This window comes from Danio aesculapii, chromosome 15 (genome assembly GCF_903798145.1).
Source record: "Danio aesculapii chromosome 15, fDanAes4.1, whole genome shotgun sequence".
Lineage (NCBI taxonomy): Eukaryota > Metazoa > Chordata > Actinopteri > Cypriniformes > Danionidae > Danio > Danio aesculapii.
Window position 1 is genome coordinate 36,509,504 of NC_079449.1, and position 26,558 is coordinate 36,536,061.

The 26,558-nt window shown below is 39.3% G+C and overlaps 1 protein-coding gene across 1 annotated transcript in view; it reads right to left on the bottom strand.

The window, feature by feature from the left end:
• Positions 1–7,912: 7,912 nt before the first annotated feature.
• Positions 7,913–26,558, bottom strand: part of ndufc2 (NADH:ubiquinone oxidoreductase subunit C2) — a 27,372-nt gene continuing 8,726 nt past the window's right edge. The window contains exons 2-3 of the mRNA XM_056474208.1: positions 8,163–8,306; positions 7,913–8,068 (exon numbers count right to left, since the gene is read on the bottom strand). Of these exons, the coding sequence (XP_056330183.1) occupies positions 8,019–8,068; positions 8,163–8,306 (194 nt within the window). The 3' untranslated portion in view covers positions 7,913–8,018. The remainder of the gene's footprint in view (positions 8,069–8,162; positions 8,307–26,558) is intronic.

Genomic DNA, 26,558 nt, shown 5'->3' on the forward strand with positions numbered 1-26,558 from the left:
TCTTTGACAAACCGTCTGTAGTAGGATGCGAGACCCACAAACTGTCGAACTTCATTACCATTTTGAGCTGTGGCCATTCTCGAATTTTCCACACCTTTTCAGGGTCAGTAGCTATACCTTGTTCTGAGACGATGTGGCCCAGATAGACCACCTGGCGGCGGAAGAGGCAACACTTGGCGGGTTTTAACTTCAGGTTGGCCTGGCGTAGCCTTTCAAACACCTGTGCCAGGCGCTGGAGCATTTCCTTTACATCCTTGCCCAGCACGATGATGTCGTCTAGATACACTAGGCAGATTTCTCACTGCATTCCAGCCAGGACACGATCCATTAAGCGTTGGAATGTCGCGGGGGGCGTTGCAAAGGCCAAAGGGCATGACATTCCATGCAAAGAGCCCCTTCCTGCTACAGAATGCAGCTGCCTGTCTCGCCTGTGGGGTCAACTCCACTTGCCAGTAGCCGGAGGCAAGGTCTAATGTGCTAAACCACTTCGCAGTGGACAGAGTATCCAAGGTATCTTGAATTCTTGGGAGAGGGTAGGCGTCTTTAATGTTGCGCTCATTTAGTGTCCGATAGTCTACACACAGTCGGTATGTTTGGTCTTTCATTTGCACCATTACAATAGGTGATGCCCAACAGCTATTACTAGGGGCGGCTAGGCCAGAATCAAGGTTCTGCTGGATCTGTTCATCAGCACTTTGCTGTTTCTCAAACGCCATTCTACGTGGTTGCTGTTTCACAGGTGGGCCAGGCCGGGTTTGAATGTCATGTTGGAGAAGGCTTGTGTGGCCAAGATCTGTCGGTCCAGTGGAGAAAACATCACCGTAAACATGAAGCAGCTCCGCAAGCTCACGCTGTTCTGCTTTGTTCAGATCTCTTGAGCTTTCTGCATACAACAGCTGTAAGTGACTTGGGACAACTGCAGGTTATGACTCTGATGAGGCCTGAACCACATCAGCAGGCTGGAGGATTCCAGCAATTACTCCCTTCCTCACCTTCACAGCAACAGTACCTGGGTTGAACAGTCTAACAGGAACTCAATTACTTGACTGGGCACCAATTATAATCCGTGCCACCATCACTTGATGCTTCTCCATAAAACCCTTTGTTGGACTCAAAAGGACGTTACCCTGTACTTCCTCGCGAAAATGTGCATTGCCTGGCACAATGTATTCACGTCCTGCTTCAAGGACAGCTGTGTGTGCTATACGGACCACATGCACCTGCGGTTTGTTCTTTGGGTTAAAGTACGGAATCTGTTCTCCAAACAGTATAATCTTCTGACTGCCAAAGTCAAGGCATGCCCGTGCCTGCTCCAAGAATGGATGCCCCAGAATGGCCTCAGTGCTCTCAGCCACATCAGCTACAATGAAATTAACACTGACTGTTTGGGTTCCAATTTGCACAGGAACATCCACTTCCCAGAGAACGTCAACATTTATAGGGCTTATTCCCTGCAGGGCCTGTACAGTGGAAAGCTTGAGTGGGGGCCTTACATCAGCCTTGATGGTCTTGTAACAGAGCCGAGGTAACACGCTCCTCTTGGCCCCACTGTCCAACAGAGCACAGACTTCCGTATCATACAATAGCAGATGAATGCACATTTCTGGCCTGCTTCCCTTAACTCTGAGAACTGTGGAGGTAGGCTGGGTTTCTGCAGGCCGAGGAAATGCTGGAGTCGCACGTTCCAGATTGAGCCAGGGTGAAGGACAGTTGCGTCTCATGTGACCAATACCCTGGCAGTTGTGGCATACAATCTCTTCCCAATTGATTTTAATTTTGTTAAATTTTTGATGACGAGGTGAATTTTGTTTTTGAGTTTTTCTGTCACACATGCGTTGACGGCACTGAACATTCCTCATCACTCTGATCTGGACATTCACGTACTGCTGCGGCTCTAGTTTTTCTCTCCATCGGTCTTACAGCAGATTGCATAAGTTGTGTTACACTAGTGGCGGTTCGACGTGTGGTTTCATACCTGTGTGCAATCTCATAGGCGCGGGCCAGGGTACGTAGTCGCTCCTCCAGCAATCTTTGCACTATATCAACATCTGCCATGCCCTTAATGCATGAAGTGGCTCACCTGTCCTGCGGACCCTCTACCTCAGCTCTATTCCAATTGCAGCAGCGTGTTCAGATGAAGGCCCGTAGGCCGCCTCCACTTCCTCTACTAGGCGGGCATAATCCCAACGGCCAAACCTGGGGTTTTTGTGAATAAGTGAACCTGCTGCACCTACTAGACAGAACCTCATCTGCACAGTCATTGTCCTCTCAGACCAATGGTTAGCTCTAGCACAATCCTCAAAGCGATTTAGAAACTCTCTCCATGAAGCAGAGCCATCAAACTGACCTGGTCGCAGTGTGGGGATCCTTTCTTTGTGATCGCTGCACTCCTCTCCGCTGTCTGATGACATATCATAAAATGTCCGACGTGGTTTCCTCACACGCTGGCTGGATTTAGTACGCTCTGGGAAACAACAGTCATCGACGCTAGAAAAGACAGCGTTATTTTCATCCTCACGAATACTATGCTAAGCTGCAGACATCATGTTTATGTGGTTGACGATTTATTGTAGGTGTGCCTTGAAGTGTCCGTTTGGCCGTAAAATCAGTGCACACTGAGTGTGAGTAATTTAAATTTGCTGGTGTACTTTGTGTATAGCACTGTGTATCGATTCCACTGTCTTGCATATTCTCATTTTCCACACCACTAATAAATGGATTAGTTGCTCTTGCTGTTTGCTGTAATGATTGTGACTTGTAGCAACAGGTGGGCCTGCTCATTGAAATGGATGTAGGACACGGGGCAAAATTGCATTTGAATGGATTGTTATTACTATCAGACTTTGACACCTGAGCATCCATTTCATTTAGCCAGTCAACAAATGATATATGTGTTTGTTTTTCATCATTGTCTGTCTTTTCTGACATCGCTGCATTCTACAGGCTGTTTGTATTTAAATGAAAATGTTTCCTCACCACTCGCGTTCTCTCCTGAGTGTCCGCCATTTTCACTCCTTCTCCGACAACGTCTGGTTCAGTTTTACAGTTTGCAAATGTCCGTTTAACTCACCATCTGCAACGAACGAATCCCGGACTCGAGCCCCCAATGTTACTTTCTCCGGGATGTCTGGTGGCAGAGTAACAGCTCGTTATTTCATGCTCGAGCAAATGATGGGACGGACAAAGGTGATCGATGCATGCCCTTCTTTTACTTCTTTCAGTGTTTTTAAGTGTACAGTGCAAAACAGCTCCCGGGTGGAATTACTAGAGTAAACGTAAAACAAAACCGAGTGAAACTTTCTCCCTCTCATTCACAGCGCAGCACACAGCGAGAGCTCACAACATACCGCATGTGCGCCAAACTACATTACTCACAATGCACTTCGCCATGGACTACAACTCCCGTAAAAACTGTCTTAAAGCGGCCACCTCTATTTCCCCTCTCCTGCAACAATATATGCCTTTTGTGGTGAGACCACTTGATGTACTATGCCAACAGTCAGTCAACGAGTAAACTAATATAGTGAATGAGAATACATTGCCCTATGCACATAATGCTGTACAGTAACATGTAATTTGTTTGCTCAGTTGTCTCAGTTGTAATCGTTTCGTGATGCGATGGGGCGTAGGTTTGCACTTGACCTTGGTGGGGACGGGTGAACTATTTAACTGCTATTAAAATATATTATTATATATTAAATATTAGCCTAATCCTCTCTTCATACAATTTATTAAGTTAAATTAAATAGTCAGGCCCGTAGCCTGACTGAAGGAAGGTAAATGTACTGGCCAGTTTATTATTTGCCTATAGGCTCCAGTTTTTAATTTCATTTAATTTCTTAAGTGGCTGAACTATCATAGTATGATGCATCATTTGAGAAATTAACCGGAGTTTCCCCAAACTGTAGTTTCTGTCGCAGATCCATCGTTTGAACCCATGTTAGTTATAACGTAAAATCTCTATTATGATGCTCTAAACGGGGCAGATTTAACTGTCATTTTGTATAAAATCATATTGTTTTACACATGCACTTAAAAAATGCAATTTTAGTTTTAGTAAAAACATGCACTCATTTTCTATATTAACTGAAATATATGTAAACGGCACATGTAAGGCCAATGTTTTCTTGAGAATACTCCATATTCTATGCTAAAACATAAAACTACTTGGCTAACTCTCTAATCTCATATATAAATCATATAAATTGTGTATGGTTGAAATTAATAGTAGGTTGTTTATTTATAAAAGTAATGATAATAGCCTAATAATAATAGCCTAATTATAATAATAATAATAATTATTATTATTAATATTTTATTATTAGGTATACACATGCAGTTGATAAAAAAAAAAAAAAAAAGAACAATATTTAATATTAAGCAAAACTGGAAAAGTATTACTGCTTATCTTATATTCTAGACAGTATTCCCTTGCCAGGGATGAAAAAAAAAAAAACATTAAAAGATGTAGTAAGAATGTCGCCTTACGGTTGCTAAATGTCTTCTCACGTCTTACATTTCTACTTTGTAACAATGTAGCGACCATGTAAGTGGCGACGCTGCCTTTAAAAAAATGCAATGGGAATGAGCCATGGCTTCATTTAAAATGGCATGTTTTCAAAGTGTACTACGAAGGGAGCGCAATTCTCAATATGAAGATCGGTAAAACTAAACAGTAAAAATAGGCTACTTTGAAAGCAAATCACACCTAAGAGAGATGACTTTAATGTTTTTTTTTTAATTATTCCAAGTTTGAATGTTGTAACATTCTAAATGAATAGGGCATAGGGGGATAACGGGGAATAGAACACAAACAGGAACTATGTGTCTAACTACAGCTCTAGGTGTAGTTGTAAGCTTACAAGTGTGCGATGCAGATTTGGCAGTTTGCAAATGTTCATTGGAACGACAGATTTGAGAAACGCCAAATAAACAAACTTTGTAACGATATCTTTGTAACAATGAAAACTGTGACCTTAGTTAGCCAACCATGGTTTTTAGAAACACACCCCTGGACAGGATTGTCTTTCATCTGGTCACCAAAAAATGGGCTACTGACAAACCAACATACAGTTGAAAGAATAATTAATTTTTAATATTTCAAAAATTATGTTTAACAGAGCAAGGACATTTTCACAGCATGTCTGATAATATTTTTTTCTTCTGGAGAGTCTTATTTGTTTAATTTTGGAAGTTTTTAGTTTAAAAAAAAACATTTTAAGGTCAAAACTATTAGTCCCTTTAAGCAATATATATTTTTTTGATAGTCTACAGAACAAACCATCGTTATACAATACCTTGCCTAATTGCCCTAACCTGCCTAGTTAATTAAAATAACCTTTAAATGTCACTTTAAGCTGTATACTTGTGTCTTAAAAAATATCTAGTAAAAGATTTTCATTATGGCAAAGATAAGATAAATTAATAATTAGAAATGAGTTATTAAACTATTCTGTTTTGAAATGTGTTTAAAAAAATGTGCTCTCTGTTAAACAGAAATTGGGGAAAAAATAAACAGGGGGGCTTATAATTCTGTTTTTTTTTTTCTGCACAAAGATTACAAAGGCAGTCTGATTGAGATGAAATATTGGTGTCTGTTTTTCAGAGTGAGCAGTGTGTTAGCCTAGCCTTGATAAACTGGACTTCACCAAAGTTCTGCAAATCACTAAAGTGTTTTCTGATGTTGATATGCTGATCACAATCTAGTTTATTAATTTACCCATTATAATATTTAAGGGTTTAATTTTTTTATTAAATTCTTTTGTTACTTTTACCACATTTTCTGGTTATATAACATTGTGATATTTCTTGTTCATCTCATCTGATTCACCCTTAGGCCCTTCAATTGTTAAAGCTGTGGGGAGGTTGGAGGTGGCTTCTGACGCTCATTGAGATTACCACCATCATCATTGGCCCCTGTTCCAGGAGAGGGACAGAGAAGGATGGGTGTTTGAAAAGATATGGAGGTTGGTCCATTGCGTATGTGAAGGGGGAGACAACATCATACACATTTGATCTATGTCAGGTAATTGACTGTGGAGATAAAATGGTTCTTGGCAAGGATACAATATATATATGTTTGTTTTGATCAGACTGTGAACACGTGATGCAACAAATGAGATAGGACAGACCATAAATGGTCTAGATCAGGGGTGTCCAAACTCTGTCCTAGAGGGCCGGTGTCCTGCAGATTTTAGCTCCAACTTGCCTCAACACACCTGCACGGATGTTTCTAGAAAGCCTAGTAAGTGCTTGATTAGCTAGCCCAGGTGTGTCTGATTGGGGTTGGAACTAAACTTTGCAGGACACCGGCCCTCCAGGACCGAGCTTGGACATGCCTGGTCTAGATAGAACATGAGAACAAGTAGTGGGGTACACAGGGGCATGGACCATGAAGCCAACATGGTTAGGGAGATTTAGAAACGAATGGAGAAAACGAAAAATACAAAGTGATTATAGTCCCACCCAAACCCCAATTACTATGTCTATAGGGGATGGACAGTATACCCCAGATATGCTGTAGGAGACAAACCACCTGAGTCTCTCCATATACTATTAGGAGTCGAGGCATCAGGGACTGACCCCCTGGGACTCAAAAGTCATTATCTTAGACAGAGTACCTGAAGTATAAAATATGTCTGGCCCTATCATTTCTAATCAAACCCAGAATCCTGTAGTTATTATACCAAATTGCTTTTGGGAATTTTGTTTACTTGTGGATGTTATTGTATTCCTTGTACTAGATGTTTGAGTACTAGAATGATTGTGACTGCAATTGAGAGAAAAGATGATCCTCCACCTTACAGTATTCCCCTCATAAGAGCAAGAGAGTCTGATTCTGAGGAAGAAGATATCAAGAGTGGGAATTTGAAGGAATTATGATGTTTTATAACTTTGTTTTAAGCATTAAAAGTTTAATCCTGTTTTATCAAAATATAAGAACTTATGTCTGTGAGCTTAACCTCATAATACCTTGCTTCATAACAGTTGTGGATCATCTAACAGCAATGTAGGGGAGGAAAACACTGATGGGAGGGGGGCAGGCTCACTCTCTTTGTGTAGTGTTTTATATATATATATATTATATGTGTGTGTGTGTGTGGGTGTGTGTGTATATATATATATAGATTGAAATTGTCACAGAAATTTCAGACATAAAATTTTTTACAAAATACAGACATGGCAATTAAGAAATAGATGAACCAAAAAAAAAAAACTGATCATTATTGAAAATAATCATTATTGCATGATCCTAGCTGTCAGTACAAAGCCAAAGTCTGAAATAATTTGCGACAAATGAACAGACTCAAATGTCATAATGTTCAGGGCTATGTCAATAGTTTATGGACCAACGTCAGCCTTGATTGATGCAATGTTTTCTGACATGTTGCCATAAAAAACATTCAAGTACATCAAATACAGTTTACCTTGACTACGTTACTACTGTGATATATGATTAAAATTTAAGATTAAAATCTTTCTTAAATTACTTTACATCTAACAGCTCATAACTGGACATCATGCAAATTTTTTTTAATAGTTTTTTTTGTTTGTTTTGTTTAGTTTAGTTTGAACCTATAAATGCTTGACACTGAGGTAAGTGCTTACAGCAGAGTAAATATTCAAAAATAACAATTGGTTAAATATTCCTGGTTATAAATATTTTATGTCATATTTTATTTGAAGCAACAATTGCTTCATTAATCTCAGTTTAACGATTAAAAAAGACAATTACTAAACTGTAATTTATCCACTAATGAAAAAATAATAATAATAATAAAAAAATCTAGAAACAAACAAAAAAGTATACAGAACTAAATAAAATATAAATCAAATCAAAACGCCAGATTTAATAGAGCACAAGTGAATCAATTTTTCCTATATTTATACAGACTGGAAAACAAACAAATGCCCCATTTTCCCCCAAAATAGTTTAATGACATTAAGAACACAACATATGAGAATTTTTAACAGTAAATCCTGTTAAAGCATTTTTGCAGGTCTTCACATCAACGGATTCAACGGATGGCATGAAAAGGCTCCACAATCTCAGCAAATGTCTTCCGTTCTGATTTGAAAAAATGAAAAGCTGGAATTAAAATCTGGCAAAATACAAAGTCATGTCAATATTTCAAGAAAACAAAATTTTCAGGTGCTGTTACCTTTCTGTTGAAATTCATTAGGATGGTGCCGGATGTATTCTGACATGTCCCTGTCCAATTTGGCATACTTGTACTTTTCATATTTTGTGAGATGATAACCAATGAACCACCCAATGGTTATGCTCAGAACTTGACGATGAACACCTACATAAAAAAAAAAAAAACAGAATCAAATATGCTTTTTAAGTTAGCAGAACCAAAGTGTGTATTGTATATATGTGTATTATATATATATATATATATATATATATATATATATATATATATATATATATATATATATATATATATATATATATATATATATATATATATATATGTGCGCAGTTGCAATCAAAGTTATTAAACCCCTTTTGATTTTTTTTTCCCTTTTTTAAATATTTCCCAAATGATGTTTATCAGCAAAAGGAAATTTTCACAACATGTCTGATAATATTTTTTCTTCTATAGAAAGTCTTCTATAGAAAGTTTTGGCTAGAATAAAAGCTGTTTTTAATTTTTTAAAAACCATTTTAAGGTCACAATTATTAACCCCCTTTAAGCTATTTATTTTTTTGATAGTCTACAGAAAAAAAAACATCCTTATCCAATAACTTGCCTAATTACCCTATCCTGCCTAGTTAACCTAATTAACTTAGTTAAGCCTTTAAATGTCACTTTAAGCTGTATAGAAGTGTCTTGAAAAATATCTAGTAAAATTAGTTATTAAAACTATTATGTATAAAAAAAGTGTTGAAAAAAAATCTTTCCGTTAAACAGAAATTAGGGGAAAAAATAAACAAAGAGGCTAATAATTCAGGGGGCTAACAATTCTGACTCTAATACAGTACAGACACACCTCATTCAAAGAGTTTTTTTTATTTTCATGACTACGAAAATTGTAGATTCACACTGAAGGCATCAAAACTATGAATTAACACATGTGGAATTATATACAAAACAAAAAAGTCTGAAACAACTGAAAATATGTCCATGGTTTCCGCTGAATTCATTCTTCCATGGCGCCACATAAAAATTCATCCCGCCACGGCTACACTACAGCTTCTCATTCAAATCATTCAGTCATTTTTTTTTAAATAGCGGGTTATAAATTGCACCAAAATGTATTAAAAGGTAAGTGAATTAAACAGCGCAAACTTTTCTGTAATCGTAGTAGTGCTGTGCGTTATTTGTTTAACCCTTTAAGGTGACATGCTGACTGACTGACAGGTGCGTGATGCATGAGGCTAGCAAACACGACGTAGCTTTCAGTTAAGATGAACAGTGTGGGAATACAAATTTATATTCCAAAGTAATGCAAAGTGTCAGTTGTGCACAACTGTGTAACTTGTTTTCTCTTTTCAGTCAACTGGTCAGGCGGTTTCTGTCTCCAAAACATAATTTGCGGATCATGCTTTCATGCTACAGAAACCATTTTGTTGATTAACTTGTGTGGTCAGTAGCTGGGCCGGTTTCTACACCTATATGCCAATTTACCCTGCTGACTCCAAAACTGAATTTTTGCATGCTTTGTTTAGCCATCTCCCCACCTCCTAACACATTATAGACAGAACAGCTTTGTCTTAATTCAGACTTGTGATAAAACTCGCAGACTGCAGACCTCCAATAGGCTCTTGCAGACACATGGACTTCTTGAAGACGCTGTATGACTGCAGATTAACCAACACGTCTCAATAAAGGAATTCTGCTTGTTTCGAGTCCCCTGGACTGGGTTCTCTTCTATATTCACTCATTTATTTTTTTACAACAGTTTTGGTGCCGCTGACCCAGATAAAGACTGAAATCACCTAAATCAAGTTGACCCGGAGAGAAGAAGAAATCACCTAAATCAAGTTTGACTCTTCATTTTCAACAAATATCTGACTTCTCTCAAGACGGAATCGTTTCAGTTCCAGCAACGTAAAGTTGAACAGCTGAGGTCACATATTCTCAACAACTTGGTGACTGCAACCCTGATGAAAGTTGAATTTACCTGAAATCTGACTGAGACATCAAGCTCAAGAAAGATCAGACTTCTCTCCAGACTTAATCTCTTCAGTTCAACCACGATTTGGTGAGTTTTCACTATAAAAAGAATCGCAAAAACCAGTACATCTAGTTACCCTCTGCGCCGTCAGAGAAGAGTTAACAAAGAGCTGTGGGTTTAGTTAGCTAAGTTATCCTCTAAATTTTATTTTAGAGATGAATAAGGAGTCATCTGCATTACCAGGGAAGTTTAGCTTTTTTCTGCTAAAATTTTTGTTATCCTCTGTTTTTCAGACAGAGAAGTTTAGCCTTCAGTGCTAAAATTTTGTTATCTTCTGTGAAGCAGAGAAGATTAACCTTACATGTTAAAGAGCCCATATTATGGGTTTTTGAAAATGCCCTTTCATGTAGTGTGTAACATAGCTCTAAGTGAAGTGAAATATCCAGCTAAGGCTTAAATCTGTAAGTGTACAGTGTTTAAAACTATTGATTCATCTATAAAGGAGTCGACTCATCGTGCTTCAAACGAGTCGTCTTGATAACGAGTCATTAGGTGTTTCGTGAAACACAAGTAGTTGCGCGCGCAAACCCGGGAGATTTGAAACCTGCGGCGCCGCCCACTAACACAGAAAAAAAGCCCCACACACACGGACACCGGTCGAATGAAGTCACGCTGTGCAGATGGATATTATTGACAATTTAATCAAAGACGAAACCTCAGCAATATAGCCCAGCTTTGAGCAGTTCGAGTGCTTCCGGAAACTACATGCTTAAAAAGAAGACTTCATCGGTTTGTAAAAGGAAGGATCAGTAAAGATTGTCAGAACATGGATCAGTGCATCATGAATCAGTTTCTACCCCCATTTCAAAAGTGTAAGTACGTGCGATTAAAATTGTTGCCTCGTTTACTCTAGCTTGCAAATTATGTATTTAGTTGTGTTTTGTTACTTGTAACTGCGTGTACTGTATCAGGTTAACTCTTTATTTTCTCATATCGCGTGTAAAGCCACGTTGAAAACGCAACGCGTGCCGCTTTGTTTACGGATCGCCAGCTATTCCTACACACATGCAACGGTCAAGTTTCAAAATATTTCAGCTCAGGTTCAAGGGAGGTGTCTAAATAGCACCCAGCAAGCTGAACTGGCGCTCTAGTCTAGGCGAACGGTGAGGTGTGTGTGTGTGTGTGTGCGTGTGTGTGTGTGTGTTGCGCAGGGCCGCCGCTCCGCTCTAGGTTAAGGACGATCACACCGCCCTCAACCCGAAAGTGAAAACGAAAGTGACCCGTTAGCAAAGTGAGGACGGGGGGTGTCACAGATATAACTGAGGACGCGGGTGGTGAGGGAGGTGTCACAGACGTCTCCCTCTCTATTGGTGTTGTGTCTTCTAAAGAGGAGGAGGAGGAGGAGGAGGTGTTTGTGTGTGTGTATGTGTGTGTCTGTGTGAAAAAAGCAGGTAGACTGTGACGGGCTTCTCGCCAGTTCTTGGAGTTTTTGCTCAATAAAATAGTTTGTCGTCTGTTTTTTTTAAGTCCATCGTCTGTATTTACATTCACCCACTGGCAGCCAAAATCCACACCTTACACTATAAAGCGTGTATGCACTGTGACTACTTTTATATTGTTGATTAGCTGCTGGGCATTTCACTCTGTCTCGCGCTGAAGGCTGTCAGTTTCGACCAATCACAGCAGGCTGTCATCGGTCCAATCAGCGCAGATTAGCTTCGCGCTGAGGACGGGTTCATTTGTATTCATTTGGGTACAAATGAATTGCTGAACGATTCATATGGGAGTCATTTTTTGACCTTGCATGCATCTTAGACTTTAGTTGGAGACCCTTAAAACCTAAATATGACCCTATTTCATGTATAATATGGGCTCTTTAATATTTGTTGTTTTGTTTAGCTTTTTTTCTGCTAAATTTTGTTATCCTCTGTTTTTCAGACAGAGAAGTTTATCCTTCAGGGCTAAAATTTTGTTATCCTCTGTGAAGCAGAGAAGATTAACCTTACGTGTTATTATTTGTTGCTTTGTTTTTGTTTAGCTTTTTTTTCTGCTAAATTTTGTTATCCTCTGGTTTTCAGACAGAGAAGTTTATCCTTCAGTGCTAGAACGCTAGACTGATCCCCACAAATGAAAAAGGTGGTCTTGCAACTCCTTTGTGGTCAGATAAGGAATTTAAATAATTGTTAGGAGTACAGATGGACCTAATAGTCACTGAGAAAGTTAGAAAAGAGCTAACTCAGAAATATGAGATCCATCCAGACAAGACTTGGTCTATAGATGAATGTAAAAAAGTACTGGGTGCCAGTATCCATAAAAACAATGTAAAAGGCATTATCTGCTGTCACAGAGAATTTGCTCTAGCATTAGCCACACAAAAAGCTAAGCGCAACTCAGAGCTAGAGGAACAGAACAAACAGCTCTGCGCTAGAGTAACATCTTTGACAAAGAAACTGAGCTGCAACAAAGCTTCAGAGAAAGCTGATGTAGAAATCAGATGTTGAAACAGATGTACCTGTAGAGTCAGTGAATGTGTGTGGTGCTAGGAGGAAATCACAGAGAATTGAGGAAACTGAAAGTGTTTCCCCCAATGCTTCTGTTGTCCAAGTTCAAACTGTTACCAAAGCCTTAGGACCTAAAGACATTGAAATACTGTCTCAGAGTTTACCATCAGCCCGCACAAATTTTTCTGAGTTTAGGAGAGCACTAATCAGCAAAATGCATCTTTATGACATGTCGTTGACAGAAGTTATACAGCTAATGTCTCAAATTCTAACAGAATCTTAATACAACAGTTTTGAATCTGCCGTTTCTGATCTGCAACATGCCAGTAAGGATGATTTGAGAGAGGGTGTTCTGAAAGCTCTAAAAAAATATGGTGGGGCCCAAAATAGATTGGTCTAGAGCAGGCATGGGCAAACTTGATCCTCGAGGGCCGGTGTCCCTGCAGAGTTTTGCTCCAACACTCATCAAACACACCTGAACACCCTAATTAGTGTCTTTAAGATCACTAGAAAGCTACAAGCAGGTGTGTTTGATTAGGGTTGGAGCAAAACTATGCAGGACACCGGCCCTCCAGGATCGAGTTTGCCCATCACTGGTCTAGAGTAACTAACTGTGCTCAAAAGAAAGATGAGTCTGTGAATGAATTCACAGAGGTTTTGTCAGACAGTCATAGCTTACAGTGGAATTGTTGATAACCCTGAAAATGTGTTAGATGAAAGGTCCACTAGTTCGCATTTGGTCCGATGGCCGTGTAACAGAATACTGGAAAGCCTTGCCTTTTCTAGATCTTACGTGGTATGACAATACCATCAGAAGTAATCTAGGCAAGTTAGGTGCATGAAAAAGATGGTGATGTTAAAGCAAAAGTGAGAATAGCAGCAACTTCATTTAGTACAAAAAACCTAGACACTAGGTGGCCTAAAAGAGAAGGCAAATGCAACTACTGTGGGAAATTAAGACACTGGGAGAAAGAGTGTAGGAAGAAGTTGCAGGATAGTAAAAGACATGCTATGCATAATTCTGCTCCCTCTCAGCCTGCCTATAACCCTGAATTAGTTCCGCCATTGTCTACGGCAGCTTTTGGACAGCTTGCTCAGGCTCTTCTGAGAGCACAACAAGAACAGGAAAAAACTAATTGTTGGGGCTGTGAGTAGCTACCTTTCCCCTGTAATCCATCACAATGACAAAAGACTTTTTGTGAAAGGTAGCATACAAGATAAAGAGATAGATTTTTTTGCTTGATACAGGTGCAGAAATTACAGTAATTCCCATGAAATTGGCTAAAGATTTTAACATTCCGTACAACAAAACTAAACTTTCCTTAACAGGTGTAATAGGTGAAGATTCTGTTTTGTTTGAAACTCCGCCCATAGAGGTACAATTTGGCCCAAAAACTCTGACAACAAAATTTCTATGTGCTCCATTAAGTACAGGTGCAATTCTAGGCATGGATATACTAAGACAATTACATCTAACTTTAGACATGTCTTCAGAATCAGCTAGCATAAAAATTTCTTCAGTACAAGTTTCTACTGAGTATGCTTTCTCCTGAGTATGCTTTCTTACAGAATCATCCAATCTGGGCAAAAGAAAAAAGATGAGTGTGGACTTCTGACAGGTGTAGAACCAGTCAAATTGACAGGAACTCCACCTCCAGTTACCAAGCAATATCCTATCAGTAAGGAAGCAATACAGGGAATGAAACCTATTTTAGAAAAATTGCTGAAGCAAGAAGTGCTAGTTAAAACCAACAGTGCCTGTAACTCACCCGTTTGGCCTATAAAGAAAGCTAACGGAACATGGAGACTCACCATAGACTACAGAGTAACCAATAAACATATTGATAAAATCACCTCATTAGTAGCAGATCCATCTACAATTTGTAATAGTTTACCATTAGATTGTAAATTTTTTACAATAATTGATATGTCTAATGGATTCTTTTCTGTACCCTTGCACTCTGACAGCCAGGCATGGTTAGCTTTCACAGTTGATTATGAACAATACCAGTGGACACTGTTACCACAGGGATTTCAAAATTCCTCAACCATTTATCATCAAGCTGTCAGACGTGATTTGTGTGACCCAGAATGTCCAGTCAAAAAATCTACCATGATTCAGTATGTCGATGATATTTTGATTGCCTCAACAGATCATGAGGTACATAAAACTGAATTGGCAGCATTGTTAGACTATTTGCACAAAAAAGGACATAAATGCAGTTTTCACAAAGCTCAAATTGCTAAAAACCAAGTTACTTTTCTGGGTCAAACAATTGGTACAGGAAATAGATCCATTACACAGGATCGAGCAGCTTCAGTCAAAATAATACCTCCACCTACCACCATTAAAGAACTCAGATCAATTTTAGGAACAACAGGTTACTGTCGACCTTGGATTGAAAATTATGCCTCAATGGCGTAGCCACTCTATGACATACTGAAAGGTCAGGTTAAGGATTCTGATACTGTTTGTATGGAAGAAACTCAGCATAACACTTTCAATCATTTGAAGACTGCGCTATGCCAAGCACCCACATTAGGAATTGCGCAATCAGATAGGCCTTTTGTGCTTTATGTACATGAACACTCAGGCTTTATGACAGCATGCTTAATGCAAGATCATGGGGGCAGTTTACGCCCAATCCATTACTATTCTTGTAAACTTGACATAGTCGCTCAAGGTGTAGGTCCATGTCTTAGAGCAGTACAGGCAGTTCATCTAGCTCTTCAGGCTTCAGCAGTAATAGTGCTAGGTCAGACTGTAAATGTAATATGCCCTCACGCAATGTCTGCACTAATGAATCAAGCAAAAGTCACTTCTGTCACCTCCTCTCGTTGGGGAAATTGGTTAACGACCCTCACAGCCCCGAATGTTGTTTTACAGCGTGCACCAATCACAAACCCATCCTCATGTATGACTATGTTTTGGAGACTAAAAATGACTCATGATTGTGTTACGCTTACTTATACACCTACAAGTGAAGAAGCAGAAACGCCCATAGAAAATGCAGAACGGGAATTGTTTGTTGATGGATCAGCACAAATTATTGAAGGTAACAGATGAGCAGGTTATGCAGTAACTTCCACCACAGAAGTAATAGCTACAGGCCGTCTTCCAGATCACTTTTCAGCTCAAGCTGCAGAACTAGTAGCTTTAACTAGAGCGTACACACTAGCTTCAGGATCAGTTGCAAATATATACACTGATTCCAGATATGCTTTTGGGTTAATTCATGATTTTGGTGTCATTTGGCAAAGCAAACCGTTTCTAACTTCTGCCAGATCCCCCATTAAGCATGCTGAATTAGTGAAAGACCTGATGTTTGCCATGAAGCTTTCTAAGAAATTGGCAGTTATTAAAGTGAAAGCACATCTCACAGCTAATACAATGGAAGCTAAAGGTAATGCTCTTGCTGATATAGCTGCTAAACTTGTACATTATGCTAATGTACAAGTATGTTCAGGTAGTACATCACAGAAAACCATTCTGCCTCCTGAATCAATCATTGATCTGTACAAAGATGTTCCTTTATATGAAGCATGGACTTGGTTAGACAAAGGAGCCACAGTGGATTCATCTGGCTGCTGGACTAAAGGGGGAAAATATGTCGCTCCCGAATCACTGTTGCCATATTTGGCTCAACAAATACACAATTTGGGTCACAGTGGTCCAGCAACCATGAATCACAGGTTCTCAAATCAATGGTGTGACGGTCGTAAGGTCCTGTTGACTAGTGTCCACTAGATGGAGGTGTTCCATGATCTGGTATTCTTCTGGAGTGTCAACAGGTGCGGTGTTTTGCCGTGATTGCATTTGGACCAGGTGCGGAGTGTTACCTCTGATGTGCGTTTGGATAAAGACCAAGAGAACAGGACTGCGGGTGTTCATCCTTCCCTCTTCAGCCTTTGGAGTTTTTTTGTGTTCTTTTCTTTATATTTATGTATCATTTCACTTAATTTTTGATTAAATATAATTAAGTTGATTTGAATTTCTGGTTTGGATATTTATTTGGTTTTGTTGCTACTTCCTTGAGCCAGGAGGTTGTAACAAATGGGGGCTCGGCCGAGATGACACTGAGAGAGGCTTGGTGTTGTTTTTCGTGCATTGAGAAGTTTTGTTGAACTGAAGAGGAAAGGATGTTCCTGCAAGAGACTAGAGGTGAGTGAATGATTTCATTATAATGCCAATTAAGTGTTTAAGGCGGATTTGACCGTCAAAGCCACGTGAACTCCCGTGTTAGGTTGTAGAGCGCCTAACGCTGTTTGTTGTTTTAGTTTGTTATTTTGGTTTGTTGTTTTTGGTGCGTCGGACGCGGGTAGGCGGATTAGCCGCTGAGCTGCATGTGGGCGTACTGAAGACTAGGGTTGAGTTATTTATTAGTAAAACACGGGAAGGCTTTAATTTTTTGGCATTGTAATGAAATTTGTGCCACTCTAGTCTTACTTTTTTGGTCTTATGCCGGTCCATGTGCGATTGGGGTAAGTTTTCTTTGTTATTTGGATTTGTTAAAATTGTTTCGTTAAAATGGATCAGTTAGAGCAATTTATTGTTGCCCCCACATTGGAGAAATTTGATTCTCTTACAAAAGAGCAATTGTTTAAAGTAGGCGAACATTTTGATTTTGAGGTAGTCGCGCCTAAGAGCATAAAACTAAAATTGCTTCGTGAGATTGTAAAAGAGAAATTAGTGGAACGAATGATATTAAGTGAGGATATGCATTCCGAAGTTTCTGTTGAATGTACATCAACGCCGCTTGCTACAGCAAGTTTACAGAGCGGGTTATCTTTTGAACAACAATTAGAAATCTTAAATATACAGAGTAAAGAACGTGAACTGGATAGGCAGATCGAGTTAGAAAAATTAAAGCTTGAAGAACGAGAACAAGAATGTGAATTTGAAAAGTTTAAGTATGAAAAAAAGATTCAGGAGGTTAAATTAGCTCAGGAAGCTGAGAGATTAAAACTGTTGTCTGAGGGAAATATAAATCTGTCTACTAAAGATGTAAATATTACAAATATGACCCGGTTGTTGCCCAAGTTCGATGAGAAAAATATAGAGGTTTTCTTTTCTGTTTGAGAACGTCGCAGATGTTCAGGGTTGGAACGATGCAGAATGCACGCTCTTATTGCAAAGTGTGTTTGTGGGTAAAGCCCAAGACGCATTTATTTCGCTGTCATCTGCAGACAGAAAGGATTATAAAATTGTGAAAGATGCGGTATTAAAAATGTATGAGCTTGTTCCTGAAGCGTATCGTCAGCGTTTTAGGGGATGGAAAAAGGGAGAGCGACAAACTCACGTGGAAGTTGCGAGAGAGCTTTTATGTCACTTCAATCGCTGGTGTGTTTCTTTAGACATTGAGTCTTTTGAAGATCTTTGTGACTTAACAGTTTTGGAGCAGTTTAAAAATATCGTTCCTGAACGAATAGCGACGTATATAAATGAGCGAAAGGTAAAAACCGCTGCAGAGGCTGCAATCTTGGCGGATGAATTTGTGTTAATACATAAAAATTCAGGTAATTATCAGAGAGATCGTACTTACGAAAATGCGGGTAGATCTGTGTCGTCGCGGGGTGAGTACACCAGAAAGATCGATCCAAATTGCACGTGTAGATATTGCCTAGAAAAGGGTCACTGGAAAAATGAATGTCCGGTGTTGAAGGGAAAACACAAGCCAAATTTGAAAGCTGTCGGGCTTGCGTCCACTTGTGTCTCAGGTGACACAGCGTTGTCTGTGGAAATTCCTGACCGCAGTTACGATCATTTAAAATCTTCGCCAGATTATGGTCCGTTTATTACTTCAGGGTTTGTTTCGTTGAATAAAAGTTCTGTTAAAGTGCCAGTTAAAATCTTACATGACACGGGATCTTCTGAGAGTTTTATTTTGGAGTCAAAATTGCAGTTTTCTCCTGAGTCTTGTACAGGGAATAGTGTTCTGATCCAGGGGATTGGATTAGAAATATTCACTGTTCCTTTGCATAAGATTCAGTTGGATTCTGAATTAGTTCAGGGAGAGGTTGAAATTGCGTTACGACCATCATTACCTGTGGAGGGTGTTGATTTAATTTTAGGGAATAATTTAGCTGGTGATCGGGTGTGGCGCGGTGTTGTTCCGCCGGTTGTTAAAACCACTCCTAGTTTGTCTTTAGAGACCGATCAGGATGCCCATGATTTTCCTGATGTTTTCGTTTCCTGCGCTGTGACCCGTGCAATGAGTGTTAAAGCGAAAGTTGTCCAGAATGACGAGTTGGAAAAGCGTTCATTTGATCCGTTAGCTAACTTGCCTGTTCTTCCTCCTTTTTCACGCGACGATTTAATATCAGCTCAGGAAAAAGATTCTGATTTAGCAATCTTATTTAAGGCTGTACAGCCAAACGATGACTTTGAGAGTGCTGCTGCTGGTTATTTTATTAGAGATGGCGTTTTGATTCGTAAATGGACATCTTGCAACGATCATGCTGTGGGAGAACCCATCTTTCAAATTGTCGTTCCCGAAGTGTTTCGTGACATAGTGCTTAAAACAGCTCATGGTGGTGTAGCCGGACATCAAGGGGTTAAGAAAACGTACAACAGTATAATGCGCTATTTCTTTTGGCCTCGACTAAAAAGAGATGTGGCGAAATATATTAAGACTTGCCATACATGCCAATTGGTAGGTAAACCTAATGAGGTGTTAGCGCCAGCACCGCTGTATCCTATTCCTGCTGTGAGCAATCCTTTTGAGTATTTAACTGTGGATTGCGTTGGTCCATTAAGTCCATCAAAATCAGGTTCTGTGTATCTCCTAACGGTGATGTGTCAGGCGACGCGTTATCCTGCCGCCTATCCTCTGAGAAAAATCACGACTAAAGCAGTTGTGAAAGCTTTGTCTCAGTTTATTTCAGTTTTTGGAATTCCGAAAGTTATTCAAACTGACAGAGGCACTAACTTCATGTCTCGAGTGTTTGCTCAAGTGTTAAAACAGCTACGTGTTAAACATCATATTAGTAGTGCATACCATCCGGAGAGCCAAGGAGCTCTCGAACGTTTCCATCAAACGTTAAAACAACTATTAAGAGCCTATTGTAATGAGCTAAATAAAGATTGGGAAGAGGGACTCCCATGGTTATTGTTAGCAGCGCGCGAGGTTGTGCAAGAGAGTTTGGGATTTAGCCCTAATGACCTCGTGTTCGGGCATAGGCTTAAGGCACTTTATCACTGTTAACGAATGACCTTCTTGAAAGAGAACCACCTCTAAATCTTTTAGAATATGTAAATGGGTTTCGTCGAAGGTTATATCAAGTCGGTAAGTTAGCTCGTGAAAATCTGGAAAAAGCACAGGTTAGAATGAAATCTTGGTATGATCGCCGGTCTGAGCGCCGTGAGTTTGTTCCCGGTGATCAAGTTTTGGTTCTGCTTCCTGTTACAGGATCATCTTTTTTAGCGAGATTTACTGGACCTTATTGCGTTGTAAAGCGTGTGTCAGACCAAAATTACGTAGTTTCGACCCCAGATAGGAGGAAATCCACTCAACTTTGTCACGTAAACCTTTTAAAGCCGTACTTTTGTCGCACACGTGAGAGCACTGTCCTTGGTGCTGAAAATAAACCTGTCACTCTGGTTACCGAGGTGAGTAAATCTCCCGTGATTGCGGTTACAGGTTGTGAAGCAGAGAATGTTCCATCTGATTGTATCGTTCAACCTCGACTCTGTAATTCAGAGCAGTTGACTAAATTGGATATTATGTTGCAACATTTAGTTGATGACAACCGACAGGAGTTGATCAATTTAATAACGGAATTTCCATCACTTTTTTCAGATATTCCCTCATGCACAGATTTGGTACATCATGATATTGATGTCGGTGAATCTTTGCCTATACGACAAAGATTTTATCGAGTTTCTCCTGACAAGCAAGCGTTTTTGGAGGCTGAGGTTCAGTATTTGTTAAATAGTGGCCTTGCAAAACCGTCTTATTCTAGTTGGGCATCACCCTGCATTCTGGTTTCAAAGCCAGATAAAACTTTTCGGTTCTGCACGGATTATAGAAAGTTGAATAGTGTTACCAAACCCGACTCGTTTCCGCTCCCGCGAATGGAGGATTGTGTAGATTCTGTTGGTTCAGCAAAGTTCGTATCTAAAATTGATCTTTTGAAGGGTTATTACCAAGTTCCATTAACTCCTCGTGCTCAAGAGGTCTCGGCGTTCATCACTCCGTCCGGACTGTATTCTTACCGGGTCATGAGTTTCGGTCTGCGAAACCCACCAGCCACCTTCCAGCGCCTGATGAATCGTGTGGTCTCAGGGCTGGAGGGATGTGCTGTTTATTTAGATGACGTTGTAGTGTACAGTCAGCGGTGGGATGAGCACATCTGTAGGCTACGTGCCTTATTTGTTCGTCTAGTGGAAGCTAAATTAACCATCAATTTAGCGAAATGCGAGTTTGCAGAAGCCACAGTGACTTATTTGGGAAAAGTAGTGGGTCAGGGGAAGGTACGCCCAGTTCGAGAGAAAGTGCAGGTTATTGAGACGTTTCCAGTTCCAACGACAAAAAAAGAATTAATGAGATTTCTCGGCATGATTGGGTATTATCGGAGTTTTTGTGCTAACTTTTCATCTGTAGTTGCTCCACTTACTGATTTGTTAAAAACTAAAAATAAATTCGAATGGTCATCGAGTTGTCAGATTGCATTTCAGAATGCAAAGCTCCTTTTAAGCACGGCCCCTGTGTTAACCGCACCTCGTTGGGATCGACCATTTCTTCTTTATGTTGATGCGAGTCAGGTAGGTGCTGGAGCTGTATTAATGCAGAAGGATGACAGTGGAGTTGACCGTCCTGTAAGTTTCTTTTGGAAGAAATTTAATTCTTATCAGCTCAATTATTCTGTAATTGAAAAAGAAACACTAGCTTTGGTTTGGGCATTACAGCACTTTGATGTGTATATTGGCGGTGGTTCCATTCCCGTTAAAGTCTTTTCAGATCACAATCCGCTCACGTTCTTGAAATCCTTGCGAAGTCCCAACCAACGACTTATCCGCTGGGCATTGTTGTTACAACCTTACAGCCTAGACATTCGGCACATTCGAGGGCGAGATAATGTTATGGCGGATGCGTTATCTCGTTCACCAACTGACGAATGAAACAATACTTTTGTGTGACTGTTTCTTTTGTTTAGTGCTTTTCAAGGTGCCTGAATAGTACTGAATTAAAGTTAGGTAAGAGATGAGATGTGGGGGGGTAAGTTGTATTTATTATTATTATTATTATTATTATTATCCTTGCTATGCTTTGTGTATTTGGTTTTGTTTATTGCAGAGTCCTTTTGGGGCCTCTGTTTTAAGAGGGGGGGTGTGACGGTCGTAAGGTCCTGTTGACTAGTGTCCACTAGATGGAGGTGTTCCATGATCTGGTATTTTTCTGGAGTGTCGAACAGGTGCGGTGTTTTGCCGTGATTGCATTTGGACCAGGTGCGGAGTGTTACCTCTGATGTGCGTTTGGATAAAGACCAAGAGAACAGGACTGCGGGTGTTCATCCTTCCCTCTTCAGCCTTTGGAGTTTTTTTGTGTTCTTTTCTTTATATTTATGTATCATTTCACTTAATTTTTTATTAAATATAATTAAGTTGATTTGAATTTCTGGTTTGGATATTTATTTGGTTTTGTTGCTACTTCCTTGAGCCAGGAGGTTGTAACAATGGTGGAATCCAAAATTCAGAAATGTAGCCACCGAAACAGTGAAAAGATGTGTTACATGTCAGAAAAATAATGACGTGCCAGCAGAAACTACAGCAGCAACACATACCCCAGCTCCACCGGGGCCATTTCGTCACCTGCAGGTCGATTATATATCATTACCTCCCTGTAAAGGAAAAACTTATGTTTTGATAGTAATTGATAAGTTCTCGAGATGGGTTGAAGCTTATCCAACAGGACGTGCTACAGCTGCACATACTGCTAAATGTCTAATCACTGATTTTATTCCCAGATGGGGATTACCAGATTTGACTGACTCAGACCAGGGTACACACTTTACAGGACAGGTAGTCAAGGAAGTGTCTAAAATGTTGAAGATTAAGTGGAATCTTCACTGCCCCTACAAGTCACAAGCATCAGGACAGGTAGAACGAGCTAATAGGACAATTAAAACCAGGCTAAGCAAAATGCATCAGGAAGGAGTTTCATGGGTCTAAGCACTTCCAGCGTTACTGTGTAGTTTGAGAGCATCACCCAACAGATCAGTAGGACTGAGCCCTCATGAGATTATTACTGGACGCCCAATGCAGATGCCAGGTGTAATTGATCTTAGAAATGAAATACTGATGTCAGTGTCAGTGGGTCATGATAAAGTCATTCAGAAACAAGCCATTAGAGCCTAAATGGCTTGGACCACATCAAGTGATGTTGATTACAGCAGCTGCAGTGTTGTGTCAAGGAAGAAAAACTTGGACACATGTCTCGCATTGCAAGGTTGTTCCACCACCTACAGGGATAGGATAGGACACACAGAACAGTGGGGTACCCAGGGAAGAACTGATCCTTTAGGGATTGGGGGCCACCCCTGGGCGAAGACAATCCAATAGGTTTTCCCCCACTTATTAGTCTATCCTAACCTTACTGTTCTTTAGATGTCATGGGAATTAAGAAATAGGAAAAGAAAGAACAACCATAGCATAATTGGATTGAACAGAGGATACAAAATTAGTGTTTTACAATTTTTTTATTATTTAATTTTTTTTTGCAACAAATACAGTTTCGTTGCCTTTTGTTTCTTTCTTATTCTGTACAGATACAATGCCCAACTGAGCCTGGTTTCTCTCAAGGTTTTTTTCTTCACTTCCGCCATTAGTGAATTTTTTTTTCCCTCTCCGCTGTCGCCACTGGTTTGCATGGTTCGGGATCTGTAGAGCTGCGCATCGTTGGATTTGCCCTTCAATATTTGGACTCTCAGTAGTGATTATTAAACCACACTGAACTGAACTAAACTGAACTGAACTTAAACACTACAAACTGAACTACACTGTTCTTATTTGCTGTGACCTTTTATGTGAAGCTGCTTTGACACAATCTACATTGTATAAGCGCTATACAAATAAAGGTGAATTGAATAACCAGAACAGAATATTATCTATAAGAAATCCATGGACTTCAGTGGCATGTTAGTCCAGTGTCAACATGCTGTTTGTAAATATAGACAGTAAAAACACAGCAAGTACTATGAGCCTGTAACCATAATATGTTACAAGAATTAACTTTTTTTTTTCGAGTGTATAAATTGAAATTTTGTGAGAGTTTTTTTAATAACTCTCAAAGGGGGAACTGTGGAATATAAATTTATAATATATATATATATATATATATATATATATATATATATATATAAAAATAACTGGTGCAATAGACCCTAAAATGTCTTGGTTTTTCTGAGCCCTGACTGTATCCAAAGTAATGCAAATTGTCAGTTTCACAGCATGGCTGTGTCTATTGTTTTCTCTTTTCGGTCAGACGGGACTGGTCTCCAGAACATAATTTTGCACACGGTTTTCTGCCTTTGTCTTAGGGTGAAACTTTCAGTTCAAAGAAATCCCTTTTATGTGGTCAGTAGCTGGGCAGGATTCATCCACTCTGCAGACTTACATGCTGATGAGATCAGGCCTGAAAAGGCAGTTTACCCTGCCGACAACAACACTTCATTTGCATGCTTTGTTTTAGAATGTATAAAAAACTAGTGCTTGCTGTACAGTTGAGAGTTTTCTTTCGATGACGCCACAGCCACGCTGAGTTCTTCTTATTAAAGGATTCTGCTTTGAAGACAACCGAAAGTTCTCCCTGATTTTTTTTTGGGGGGGGGGCTCTTCTTAGAATTTCACAACAGTTTGGTGCCGTGAGCCAGACTAGAGAAATTCACAACAGTTTTGGTGCTGTGACCCGGATAGAGACTGAAATCGCCTAAATCAAGTTGACCCGGATAGAGACTGATATAAAATTCTCTACTTGAAACTCAAGATCAAGGAAACTTCACTTCAGACGGAATCATCAGCTCAACGGCAATTTGAAGTCACTCAGCGGAGGTCACAAATTCTCAACTATTTGCTGACTGCAACGCTGATGAAAATTGAAGCTACTTGAATACAAAGATCAGACTTCAATCCAGACTGAATCTTTTCAGCTCAACCTTGATTTGGTGAGTTTCACTCTATCAAAAGAACCATACAGACCAGTCAATACACATGGTTATTCTCTGCTCAGTCAGAGAAGAGTTAACAAACAGCTGCAGGGTTTGTTTAACAGAAAAAGCTATCCTCTATTTCAATAGAGAAGTTAAAGTTTATGCTCTGTTCAGACAGAGAAGTTAAGAGAAGTTAGCCTTACATGCTATTTTTTTTCTTTTCTTTTGTTTATTTACCCTCTGTTCAGCCAGAGAAGTTTAAGTTTTAGTGATACAAGCAATTATTTTGTTATTCCTTGTTCAGGCAGGAAGTTTTAGCAACATGTGCTAATATTGTTGCCCTCTGTTTTGCCAGATAATAAATTACTACACTTTCCTCAGAAAAGTTTTAGTATTTTTACTTTGCAATAACAAACTCACAAAATGTTCAGAAAGAATACTAGACTGATCCCCACAACTGAAAAAGGTAGTTTAGCGACTTATTGTCAGATCAGGATTTCAAATTGCTGCTAGGACAGCACATGGACTCAACAACAGAGTCAGTCAAAATAAATTTGACAAAGAAATTTAGCATTGACCCAGATAATGTTTGGACATTAGAAGAATGCAAGAAAGTGCTTAGTACGGCTGTGTATCGTTTCAAAATTTTTGATACCGATACCCTGAATTCGATACCGGTTCCGAACGATACTTTTTTCGATACTTTTATTTTAAGAAATATATTTTAACAAGATTATTTTTTCAGGATGTTTTTGACACTTTTCACAGCAGGCTTATCTCTAAGACCAATAAACAAAGGAACAAAAGCACAAAATAAACAAAGTGTAGTTAACACAATATATTAGTGCAAACAGTTTTAATAAAGTTCAAGCAGTTTTAAGTCAATCAATTTTAAGTATTTGTGAGGCTTACTGCTGCTTAAAGGTTTAGTTAACCCAAAAATTGAAATTCTGTCATTATTTATCTACAAATGAAGATATTTTGGATTTAATCCAAGAGCTTTCTGATCCTCCCATGGATAAATCATTGAATAAAGTTATTTTGTTTACTTTGCGCACAGAAGTATTCTCGCAGCTTCATATAATTATGATTGAACCACTTATATCGCATGGACTTATTTTGACTATGTTTTTGGTTCCTTTCTAGGCATTGAAAAATGCATATCTAATAAATCTAATCTTTCTCCACAGTAGAAAAAGGCAGCAAACCTTTAACGATAAAATGTGTAACGGCCCTGTGGCATTCATCTTTCCTTTCTTTGTTCATTTGTACTTTTTCTGCCAGTGTAAATGGATTATCACTTGATGGTCTCCTAATTCCAGGGTCAGCAGGAGCAGAGACTATAACATTAATGTGAAGAAAACATGAAAGCTAAACTGTTAATGCAGCCAAGGATAAGGACATTTATATAAGATAAGTTTAATGTGAGGTAAACTTCATCATTTACTGTTAACCTTAAAGTATTTTAGTATCACCTTAGCCAGGTATTTAAAGCCATCGAAACAGTACATAACGTTACACAGCGTACGTTAGGTCCAAAAAGGATTAATAAATTTACCCCGCACAAACTAAAGCCCCGTTTACACTGTCAGGTCTTGATGCCCAATTCTGTATACATATGATACTGCCTTTATCAGATTTTTTGTCAGTCCGTTTACACGTTCTTTTAATTGTGACTTATATCCAATTCATGTCTTTACACTTGCCGTACAATTTACGATGCATGCATAAACGCGGGTTCTAGCATATGTGCCACACTAGCCACGATGGAACAACGATGGA